Source organism: Mizuhopecten yessoensis, unplaced genomic scaffold (genome assembly GCF_002113885.1).
Source record: "Mizuhopecten yessoensis strain PY_sf001 unplaced genomic scaffold, ASM211388v2 scaffold9049, whole genome shotgun sequence".
NCBI lineage: Eukaryota > Metazoa > Mollusca > Bivalvia > Pectinida > Pectinidae > Mizuhopecten > Mizuhopecten yessoensis.
Genome location: NW_018407853.1, coordinates 1,159,505 through 1,172,708, shown reverse-complemented (window position 1 = coordinate 1,172,708; position 13,204 = coordinate 1,159,505). Strand labels below are relative to the sequence as shown.

Below are 13,204 nucleotides of genomic sequence, written 5' to 3'. Positions count from 1 at the left end.
ACTTTTGTCTAGGTATAACATACCTATTGACCTAAATTCATTAGATTTAGGTCATATTTGATGAAGTTTTTGTGAAGAATGCACTGACCAATAAGAGAGCAGGAAGGAACACTATTAAACACATTACTTTGTTAAATTGAGAATTTAGACATGTGTGTAGAAAAAGGGGTTTTGAGCATATCCTTTAGTTCTTTAGATATAGGAATCATACTTATTACAGGTGAGCATATCCTTTACTTCGTTAGATATAGAAATAATACTTATTTCAGGTGAGCATATCCTTTACTTCGTTAGATATAGGAATCACACTTATTTCAGGTGAGCATATCCTTCACTTCGTTAGATATAGGAATCATACTTATTTCAGGTGAGCACATCCTTTACTTCGTCAGATATATATAGGAATCACACTTATTTCAGGTGAGCATATCGTTTACTTCGTTAGATATAGGAATCATACTTATTATCAGCCAAAGAACCGTAATAACTAAGAATTTGACTCTGGTTGACAAGTTCAGAGAACCTGCTAGAGTATCTTTTTTTACCATGTAGATTTAAAAAATGATGAAATCATCCTTAAATTTTGACAATCTATGAAATTCTATTTGAAGTACAAGAATTACTTTCCAATCATTTTAATGAATTATCAACATATCATTGTTGACCCATGGCCACTCCAAATAATAATGCTGCCTCCAGTTGTAAAGAAAACTGCTGAAATGTTCATTGGTTTTGCCTATTAAGCCTAGCTAAACACTAATCTATAAGCGAGTCATACTGATCAACATGTCCCAATCATCCCTTGCAAATATAAGAAAATGATATTCAGCTTTTAGAGAAAAGGACTGTACATAATATTAAACCTTGTGTGATACCTTCATAACAATATTGTATGTGCAGATAACTCCAGTGGGAGCTATGGCCCTTCTCATATATAACAAAACTACTTCATAAAATACATTTTTATAATTCGTAGATTTTTCTTCACCAGTTGACATGCAGTTAAACTTTCATTTCCAAATGAACATCATGCAGGAACTAAAATCGGTTTTCTGGATTAATGAAAGAATTTTGATCTGTATATATGGCAATCCAAAACTCAATCAATGTGCTAGCTAGCATTCGTAGGCTGATCTGTCGGTTAATTCAGCAGATTTAAAGACACAAAACACCTTAACAATTTAACAGTTTTATCATCTGTACTCTCACCATTTCTTTTTATTCACAATCTTTCAAATAAACGAAATAATGAGTACCTAATTACTAGCAGTTAGGAAAGACTTCTCTGAACTTCTGAGACGAAATTACCAAGTACAGATTAACTCATTCATCCCCAAAGACACATTTGAACTTTTCCAATTCAAAGGTTGGAATAGTTTATTATGAAATTTCCGGGGTGAATGAGTTCCAGTGTAGCCTGGGTAAATCTGGTCTACTTACCAGGCAGTAAGACCTTGGGGCTGCCCATGTCACTCCACTGAGTAAACCTATCCTTGTCAATGGACACACTCTCTAGGGGAACATTCTGTGCCTCATACAGCAGCAGCTCATGCATGGCCGTCATCGCAGTTACGCACTAGGGGGTAAAAGTCAAATAATTTTGCACCGACATCAAATGAAATTAACAAATCTCAAAGAAAGTCATAAAACGTGTACCCCATACTTGCTAACTCTCCCTATTTAGGAGGGAGACTCCTGACTTTGGACCCTTAAATTTAATATTTCCAACCAGTTAATCTGCTAAACTATTCTTATATTCTAAGAAGTAATGATTTCATCTGAAAGCACTCAAAATATGTCATCTAAACGAATTATTTGGTCCCTAGGGAGTATATCCACACATGTTAAGTGGAATTTCTCCAATGGTTAGCAAGTGTGGTACCCTGAATTTCTGTTCCTTTTGTTTGTATATAGAGGATCTTATAATATGAGTCTCTATTTCATTCAAGTTTATAAAAAGAGTGTACACATTTTATTTCAGTGGAAGTCTCTGGTGACCTTTAATATAAAAGATACATAAATCTCTTTTGAAATGAGAACGATGTTTATCACATAACAAGTTTTGTTGCCAATATTTGTCTTGAGAAGACCTCACAATGCCAGTGACAACATGAAGTTTTCCTAGTTGTGATATCACAATTGAAATAATAAAATGTACAGCGCCACCCACAACTCTGATATGTGTTATTAAATGCATGTCCATAACAAACTCATACAAAAGTGTTTTTTTCACCTATCATGGGCTTCAATGATCTAAGCTGAACGCTGAGCCACAATACATACCTGATATGTAATGTTTATTAGTTTGAATGGTGGCGTAATTTGTCATAATTAATTACCAAACCATAACAAAGAGGTAGATGGGAAGCCCTCATATTTGCATCAAACTGAATATTGTAATTGTTGACAGTTAAAACAATATAAAGAAAACTAGATACAGCACCCATATAAAAGCAGCTATATGTCTGCCATGGTGAGGCTAAGTGAGCATGATATGGTTTTGTAATGTGAGCACGATATGGTTTTGTAAAGTGAGTATGATATGGTTTTGAAATGTGAGCATGATATGGTTTTGTAATGTGAACATGATATGGTTTTGTAATGTGAGAATTAAATGGTTTTGTAATGTGAGCATGATATGGATTTGTAATGTGAGCATGATATGGTTTTGTAATGTGAGCATGATATGGTTTGTAATGAGAATATGATATGGTTTTGTAATGTGAGCATGATATGGTTTGTAATGTGAATATGATATGGATTTGTAATGTGAGTATGATATGGTTTTGTATTGTGAGCATGATATGGTTTTGTAATGTGAGCATGATATGGTTTTGTAGTGTGAGCATAATATGGTTTTGTAATGTGAGCATGTTATGGTTTTGTAATGAAAATATAGGCAATTCAACATCAGTGCTACCTGGAAAGGTTTCTGTTCCTTAAGGAAGCTGTACGCCTCCTTCCACTCCGACTGGAGGGAGTACTGTTGAGCGACTTTGTAGGCATATAGGAGGCCCTGCTGTTTCTCGCCGGCAACAAGACAGATGTGACTAGCTGTTCTCAAACTTGATTGGTTGTACCTCCTGGCCAATAGTAGGGCAGCATCCTGAACCTGCTTCATTGCTAGATGACTGAAACAAAAATGTATTTACATCAAAATCAACAGTACAATCTTTAGTCGTATGGACTATAAAAAAATCCTCAATATTATTTAATTATAGCCTGTGGCTGAGGTCGATAAATCCAGGTATTGACCTAAGTTAAAGGCTACAATTGTTTTATTATTTTACAAAACAGTAATGTAAGCAATCTGAATAAAAACATAACAAAAAGGCTTCGGAAGTGGGACTATGCATTATTTGGAGACACGTCATAATTCTGTTTTTAGAAACACACAGTCCTTCAACAAAAATCACGCGCTCCAAGTCAATATCGGTTTTTATCGGTGGACACGTAATGCACTCCTGGCCAATCATTTGTCGGGAATAATATGAAAAAATAATAAAAACAAATATATCATCAAAGCATATATCACACATATAATATTATCCCCCTGCTTCTATATGGCCAAAAAGATGAGGAATTTAAGAAGCTGAACTCCTTCAAAAATTGAAATAAAAAATAAATGGCAAGTGCACAACAACCTTTTGTTCATAATATAAGAATTTGTACAAGTTGATGCAGGTAGCTTCAGACTTGACCTGCAGTACTGTAACTTGAAGCAGGGTTGAAATGTATATATTCAAATACCATCAGATGGTATTAATTTCATACAGCTAAGTACAATAATGCTTGTAACATTTCAATGTCACCTTCATCTGCTCATACCTCCCAACTTCTTAAGAAAAAGCTTGGAAATATCAAGAGGCCAATGAAGCCTATATCATCCCATATCCTGAACTTGTTCCTGCTTACTTGAGACCATATCATGACCATCTTTTTCTTTTTGATTCAAAGAATTAAAATACTGGTAACTAGAAAATGCATTAAGACATCAAAGCCCCACCTCATGCAAATTAAGGTCAAAAGGGCATAGATAAATGTGGTAAGCTCAATGTTAGTTTTTTCACACATTAAGATTTTTGTATATGTATACACACTACATGTTTCTGACTTATCCCGACACACTAGGTGAACCCATCAATATCTGACTATATATGACTGACACTGTATACCATCACTATAAATACATGTTATGTTACTTTATATGACTGCCGTTGTACACCATCACTATAAATACATGTTATGTTACTTTATATGACTGCCGTTGTACACCGGCCATCACTATAAATTCATGTTGTATTACCACAGAGCAAATGTTTGATTATATCATAACCCTGCGGCAAAACCCAGACAAAATTAAAGGGTGAAGTCCTCTCTATCTGTCATGCCATCATCTTCTACTCATACAGATATGAAATGCATGCACTTAACCTATTCAATTACAACCTGCAACTCCCCAATTTTCCAGTTAAGATCTTCAGTACTTTCGAGTCCATATTTCGGTCACAAGAGAATTCTGAGATGATGTGAAACAGAATATGTTGTAACTCTTTAATCATATTAACTGACCGAAATAAATTTTGCTTAGGAATGACTAATATTGTTCACTGTGTACGCTTCCTTCTCAGCTGTCTAAACATTTTGCATACCATCGATTCCTTCTTTTCTCCTCGACTACTGAAATAATAGTAAAATAAACTAAATAACTTACATTTCTAAAGGTATATACTCCCGGACTTGCCTGTGATTTGTTTATAAGCATTGTAGATAGAACTCTTTTGGACAGCTGGTTATCACCACAGTGAGGTTTGGACATTTAAATCTATTTATCTTAGAAAGTTTTTTGTTTGTTATTTGACTTCTAAGAAATAACATTCTGAACTGGTTTGACTATAATTCCTACTTCACTGCTTCCAATTTTAAGCGCAGTTGTCTCTACTTTCAGAATTTGTTACTTACCATTTTGCTGCTTGCTCGTAGTTACCGTCCCTAGTGAGCTGCTGTGCCCATAGTGTATAAAGTTCCTCCAGAACAGGGTCAAAGGGAGACAACCGCACCTTGGCTAAGGCTATAGCCTCCCTAAATAAAAATCAATTGATGTTAAAAAGTGAAAAACATAATGAAAAAAATCAATTTGTTAAATAAGCAGCATGTTTTTTTCTTTATTACCCCAACGCTGATTCAGTAGCTAGAGTGAGAACAGTTTTCTAATCAAAAGTGTATGGGATGAAATTAAGGATCACCAAAAATCATTATTTATGAGTGATGAAAAGTATGTTTGACAGATACAAAACACACTGCAGTAAATTTATCTGTTTTCTTTATATTGTAATAACAAATGGAATGCATAGATGACAAATACAAGAGGCCAAGAGGGCCTGTATCGCTCACCTGTTTCTTTTGTTACATGAAACTGACATATAAGTAACTTTAGACCAAATTTGGTAACAAGAAAAAAAGACATTATAACATTCCTTAAATGCTCTTAAGAAATTGTTGTTTGAAATTTGAAATTTTAATTTTAACGCTTTTAACCCACGTTGACCTTTGACTCCGGATAGCACTTTCAGTTGACATTTGAACTCATTACTGTAATTAAGAAAAACATTTGCACTACTGGTCTACATACCATACTCAAGTATCATGATTCTAGTTCAAATGGTTCTTAGGATATTGTTGTTTGAGGGATTTTAACATATTTGACCCCTGTGAACTTGAAAGTAGGTCAAGGTCATTTTAATGAAAACACTTTATAGCACTCCATCCATGGTACCTACTGGCCAAATATCATGACCCTGGGCCTTATGGAACTAGAGAAGAAGATTGTTAAAGCTTTTAACCCATGTTAATGTTTCACCCCTGACTAGCACTTTCAGTTGACATTTGAACTCATTGCTATTATCAAGAAAAAAAATGCACTGCTGGTCTACATAACATACTCAATCAAGTAACATGACTCTAGTCCAAATGGTTCTCAGGATATTCTTGTTTGAAGTTTTTAATATATTCGACCCCTGTGAACTTGAAAGCAAATCAAGGTCATTTTAATGAGGACACTTTATAGCACTCCATCCCAGGTACCTACTGGCCAAATATCATGACCCTGGGCCTTATGGAACTAGAGAAGAAGATTGTTAAAGCTTTTAACCCATGTTTACATTTGACCCCTGACTAGCCCTTAGTTGACATTTGAACTCATTACTGTAATTTAGAAAAACATTTGCACTACTGGTCTACATAACATCCTTAAGTATCATGACTCTAGTCCAAATGGTTCTTAGGCTATTCTGGTTTGAGGTTTTTAACATATTTGACCCCTGCAACCTTGAAAGGAGATCAAGGTCATTTTAATGAGGACACTTTATAGCACTCTATCCCTGGTACCTACTGGCCAAATATCATGACCCTAGGTCCTCCAGTTTTTCAGAAAAAGTTGTTCAAAAGAAAAAGTTGACAGACAGACGATGGACGACAGACGACGGATGCCGCAGTACGGCATACGCTTACAAGGCCCTTCGGGAAGTCACAGATATACTGTCAGATTCACATAATTTACAACAGGCTATATTCTTAAAAGCGATGGTGGTAAAATATTGATAACAAGTTTTGCTAACAGTAGGAGAGATGTTTCCCATAAATTCTCTTGTGCTGTCACTTATAATGAACATTAATTTTTTTGAGAAATTTTAACTAGAACAGCTTCAATGACAAGACAATATGGCACCATGTGAAGCCAGAAAAAAAGAAAAAAAATCCTCAACGGTTATTAATGTAAAACATTTCAATTACCATTCATTTTATACATTTACTGATTACAATTTAGCAATTTGAATAATACACCAATGTACCTGTTATGTAAGTTGTTATGCAGCTGAAATGACAGACATTATCATGTGATTAATCAATACTGACTAGCTTTACTCACAGTAGTGCTACACAAGTGCCCATTTTTGTGGTGAGGATAGAAGAATTTTTACTTTCAACGGCTGTTTAAATTTCCACACCAATTATATCCATCAAAGTTAAACAGAATGAATCACGCCGATCCTTCATTGATCTGGAGGGATTCATATGTCAGCTGGCCGACCTTATTGATAAATCTAGGTATTGGTGCAAATTATGTCATTAAAACATACCAAATGACGCAATATGCAAATTCCCATCCCCTACAATAACGAAGATGATATTTATGACGTCTTTTTGTTTTAAACATGATGTTTATTTATCGTACAATACTAATAATTGTTTCTTTTGCCACCAAACACAAGTAATAAATGAAATTAATTGAATGTTGGCCAAGACTAGCTGTATTTATGTCATCTCAACCAAGCTGATCTTGCAAAGTGGATGGAGCAGAGGGTTTTATTAACATTTACTTCCACTGCTCTCTGCTGATCAATAAATCGAGAATAAAAGAAGTCTTATATATTTCTTTAATAACATAAAGTGCTGAACATACAGACTGCTGTTCCGTTTAATGATGAAGGAAGCTGTAAGGTGAGGCAGTCGTTGGGTAGAATAAAGAATATTTGTCGACTTGGACAGGCTGAAACCAGGTCGTAATGTGAGGCAATCTTTGGGTAGAATAAAGAATATTTGTCGACTTGGACAGGCTGAAACCATGTCGTAAGGTGAGGCAATCTTTGGGTAGAATAAAGAATATTTGTTGACTTGGACAGGCTGAAACAATGCCGAACGTGAGGCAGTCGTTGGGTAGAATAAAGATTTTTTTTTACTTAGACAGCTAGGCTGAAATCATGCTGTAAGGTGAGGCAATCTTCGGGTAGAATAAAGAATATTTGTTGACTTGGACAGCTAGGCTGAAACCATGCCGTAAGGTGAGGCAATCTTTGGGTAGAATAAAGAATATTTGTTGACTTGGACAGGCTGAAACCATGCCGTAACGTTAGGCAATCGTTGGGTAGAATGAAGAATATTTGACGACTGGGACAGGCTGAAACCATGTCATAAGGTGAGGCAATCTTTGGGTAGAATAAAAAATATTTGTTGACTTGAACAGGCTGAAACCATGTCGTAAGGTGTCGAGGCAACCTTTGGGTAGAATAAAGAATATTTGTTGACTTGGACAGGCTGAAGCCATGCCTCTAACACAAACCTTATATGACCATGACCCACACTGATAAGCAACAAAGCTCAAAGTAAAAATAACTTGAACTTGCACCTCACAAGACCTTCACCTATTTATCTAACCTGTAAGACTGAAGTACAATCTTGTGTCATAAAATACCAACTCTGAGATTAATTACTTTGAAAGCAAATTTTTATCACCGCTAAAAACCTAGACACTTTTTTCCCCATGCCTCAATCGTTATTATGTACTCTGGTCCTTTTAATGTCAGTCTTTACTGCCCAATGATCTACATTAGCTTTTACTGTATGTTAAACCTTGAAATGGAAAACATTGTTAACAGCCCAGCAGAAAATCGCTCAGATTAATAAAGTAAAACCCATTTTTATTACCACTAATCAAAGTGTTTAAGTAAAGAGTACTATAACTAAATCCTACAAATGTATTACACAAATTTAAAGGTTCACTTGTTCCTAAGCTACCTCTAAACAAAAGAAAAACAAAAAATATTTAAATATTCCTACTAGCTGTTTGAGTATTATGCAAGCCTTGTCCAATATTAAACTACCATCCATAGCCCTAACTGCAATTATCTAAAATAAACCTTACAGTAATTATCGTGATTTTTTTTTATATCTTGTATGAATATTTTGTCCTATTATTCAAGGGCGAAGTAGATGATTAACCCAGACAGCACAGCATGGAGGATGTATTATTTTATATTCTGTCATTTCAATGTAGATGATAAAACCCTTAAAATTTAAACTACATGCAACCTCTGTGTCTTACTTGAAGAGGCGGTGCCGCCTGAACAGTTCGATGGCCTCGTAGACTTTCTGTGCTGCAAGAAGGTAGGTGGCTGCTTTGTGGTATTGTCCTTCGGACTCAAGCTGAGTGGCGTAGTCCTCACAAACTGTTATCCATGTGTCAAAGTTTGCTGCAAAATATAATACAGAATGGTTAATAAAGATTTCAGCTCCTCCCACACTTCATAGGTCCCTTTCTGTTAAGGTAACAAAAAGATAACTCTGTCTCACACACTTCATAGGTTCCTTCTTGTTAAGGTAAGGAAAAGATAACTCTGTCTCCACACTTCAAAGGTTCCTTTCTGATAAGGTAACGAAAAGATAACTCTGTCTCCCACACTTCATAGGTTCCTTCTTGTTAAGGTAAGGAAAAGATAACTCTGTCTCCACACTTCAAAGGTTCCTTTCTGTTAAGGTAACGAACAGATAACTCTGTCCCCACACCTCATAGGTTCCTTTCTGATAAGGTAACAAAAAGATTCCTTTCTGATAAGGTAACGAAAAGATAACTCTGTCTCCCACACTTCATAGGTTCCTTTCTGATAGGGTAAAAAAAAGACAACTCTGTCTCCCACACTTCATAGGTTCCTTCCTGTTAAGGTAAGGAAAAGATAACTCAGGTAACACAGACTTTTGTCCCATGAAATGAAATACTGTCACTGAGGGGATTGATGCCTATGGTTCAACAATATGTTCAGAACTTTGAACTTTTCAGTTATTTATTTAGAATCTGTAGATACCAGATACAGAAGTAATCAATTACCCTTTCTGATTCCGACACAGATTGAGAAAACTTGGTAATGCCTTATTTTGGACCCTAAAAGTCTTACACTCACAATGAAATTTCTGTTTCCATCACAAAATAGTTTGATCATTTTTTTTCATTTTGTCTGCATCTACTACGTAATAAAAAATCCCAGAGGGACTTTGGTGCCCACTGTTGGGTGGTCTTTTCTTGAACAAACACATGAACAGGGGAACCACGGAGATCATGCAAATCAAATTGCAACATGATATTACAGTGGCTTGTTCTGTGTCAGATATTTGTTCTATCTCCAACTGGAGCATATACAGCTAAGGATGGATCAAGGGAGTCATTCATACAAAGTGTCATCCCTTTAGTACAATCCCAGAAAAAAATGGCATCAAAAGTCACTTATAACATCAATACATTACCAAATCTAAGATGGCCTTGTAGCCATTAATAGGGAGAAGTCCCAAATAGGTACTTTGGGGGAAAGAAATTCCTTTCCGGTCATTAACCCTTCAAAAGTTTCCCAGTAGCAGTGTTTTATAAAACTTTAATAACATGTTCAACAAACTGCCACAGTGCCTTTGATTGTTTCTAGTCTAGTATGTTTAAAATAGATTGTCAGTGTGAGTTTCATTTCCTGTACTGTCAGTCTGGTCTTGGAGTATACTATATCAAACTGACAAAATTTCTCATTCAATTAAGAGGATATATGAAAATGTATTCCAATACAAATGTCCCTCTAGCAAAGCAATGGTGCTTTTAGCCCACAGTTTCCAGCTAATTAACTCGGTAAATAAGTATGATTGATTAGGATGTCAATTGTTCTATCTCAGATGACCAAGATCAAAAATATAATGTTTGGGTCAACTGTGGGTCAGCGATAATAAAGGTAATCATCAGGACAGGTAGACGAGGTGTGTAATTGTCCGTCCCATAATTTAAGTTGTTTATAATAATAACAATCAATCCTTACAGCTAGCCTAACTGATATATCCCGACTCTTCCTACCTAGGCTGTGATACATTAAACCTGTCTGCATGTACCTATGGTGGAGTGTGGTTAATCAAAGGCAGAATTTCAGTCAAGCTTGAAGATTCAATGATACACAAGGAAGAACAGCTTTAGGTCTAGCAGTTCTAAGTATGCTTTTAAAACATTAAAATTTGAAATAACATCTATTATATGTATGAGATACAAAAATGATCAGCCGAGACAGAAAATACAAAAATAGAATTTAAATTTTTTGAATAAAAGACTAATTGAGCTTATCAGAATCTGAAAAGATGCTGCCACCTTGATGTACTTATATTTTTATACAGAAAAACCAACTTTAATTAAACGTAACTCTACCCTAAATAACCTTAGATTATTCAATACTGAAGGAAAACATTATATTGGTGAAAAAAATATATATAACATGAAAATATTAGCATTTTGCGTTGTTACTTGAATGTATGTGCACCTACCAACTTGACTATAGAGAGCTCATTACCAGCAACTTTTACAGGTAAATGTAATTTAATTACAAACAGTTCCATCATTTTGTTTAAGAGCAATCAGGGACCAATAATGCTTTTACTAAAGCAAATGGTTTGCGATGAACTTTTACTTGTTGTCTAATGGAAAGGTTGACAATACAAAGCCAGGCCTAGATCCCACAAAAATAGACTTTTCCTCCTTTGCTTATTTGAAATTTATGACGAACTGAAAAAAATAACACCTTAAAAGATATTATAAATCTATAAGATATTATAAATCTATAAGTTATTATAAATCTTTAAGATATTATAAATCACACCTTTACAACAACAACCAACACCCCTGAAATGTTTTTTTTTACTAAAGCAATAAAGGAAGACATATTAAATACAAAATTCATTATGCACGTTCTTTGCACTTTTGACCTTGACCCTAACTATTACACAGGTAATGGTGACAGAAGACAATTAACCTTCTCACCTGTGGAAGGTGTGTATCAACAACAGGTTGCTGGGGACATGATGAATGGTCTGTACACACGTCTCACGTGGATTTCATGTACATGTATAAGGTAGCCCTACAATCAACTCAAGCACTTTAAATGATTGGTATACCTGTAGTTTGGTGTATTGGCAGTTTTAGAACACATAGTTCAAGGTCTGGTGTATGTATGTATGACTAATAGAGACCATGATCATTTATACAGGTGTGGAGATATAAAACTGCTACCGATGGTCAAGGCTAACATAGCTTGTAGTATTATAAGGGAGATATATCAATAGTTCAGGTTAAAGATTCTGCATACTTGACAAATACCTATTTTTTGAAGGGAGACTCCGAAGTTTTCATCTCCATTTGTTCTTTTGAAATCAGCAGAATTTCCTATAACTTCCTTGTTTATCAAATACTAACAGTTTTTGCTATGGTATTTTACATTGCTACTGTGGCCATTAGGGTCCTTTTCAGTACTTTTTAAACCTTTCATTTTATTTTGCCACACAATTTCTCCTCTATGAAAAAAAAAGCGATAGATTGGCAAGTATGATACTATGGAAAATAAAGCTGTCAGTGTCAGCCTCCTTGCTATCATTGCTACACTCATTTGATGATCAAATGTGTCATACTCTGTCTTTGTGATTTATCAGTTACTGCCACGCCCATTAAATAAGAGATATCCTACACTGCCACGCCCATTACGTAAGAGATCTCCTATAATGCCTCATGTTTACTGTCTCACAGTTAGACAGGTCTATAATGACATGAACAAGTATGAGAGAATAGTACATCTGAAGTTACATCATAAACAGTATATCTGAACAGGTTTTATACACCAAACAATTTACATAGGATTTAAAAGAACTATACTGTCAATAATTGTCAAAATGTACATGACCGTGTACAAGAGACCCAACAGGCCTGTATCACACACTAGGTATTTAAGCAATGACATGGCAAAATATTCTCATTTAAAGAAAACATTGCACATGGCTTTGCCTCTTATTTATTTAGCTGTGCTTATTTTGTACTGAAGGAGGCTCCAGACCAAAGTTTCTTTAAAATCCCTCACTGGTAATGAAGGATTGGAATTTTTTTAAATACATAAATTCTAATTCTATGAGCATATAGTCCCCATGGCCTATGGATGCCTCACATCAAATGTGATTAAAATATCTTTACTAATACTGCAAGAGTAGGCTTTCCACTATGTAATGTTGAGTAACCTTAGCTGTACAATCCTCCAAACCAAATTTAGTTAAAATCCACTCACCTGTTCTGGACAAGAAGATTTTTATAAGAACCATTGACAGATGGATAGACATCAATCTTACAAACACACTGGACTACTAACAGTTTGGGAGAAATCAAAATTGTAGAAGCTTCTAAACACCTAAAAGAATTGCCATAAAGGGTACTTTTTACCTAGTAAGACTATAAATTATGATAAAGGAAAGAGGCGCTCCAACCAGATCAAGTACAGGGGATGCTTATGGATCAACACTAATTAGTCCAATTAAGGTATCCTATTAAATAATCCTGAATGAATGTGATAAGCTATCAATTGGTTAAATTACT

General features: G+C 35.1%; 1 protein-coding gene across 1 annotated transcript in view; it reads right to left on the bottom strand.

Annotated features, from left to right (window-relative positions):
• Positions 1–13,204, bottom strand: part of LOC110457206 (gem-associated protein 5-like) — a 193,533-nt gene that overhangs the window by 6,265 nt on the left and 174,064 nt on the right. The window contains exons 20-23 of the mRNA XM_021508373.1: positions 8,882–9,029; positions 4,963–5,082; positions 2,921–3,131; positions 1,441–1,576 (exon numbers count right to left, since the gene is read on the bottom strand). Of these exons, the coding sequence (XP_021364048.1) occupies positions 1,441–1,576; positions 2,921–3,131; positions 4,963–5,082; positions 8,882–9,029 (615 nt within the window). The remainder of the gene's footprint in view (positions 1–1,440; positions 1,577–2,920; positions 3,132–4,962; positions 5,083–8,881; positions 9,030–13,204) is intronic.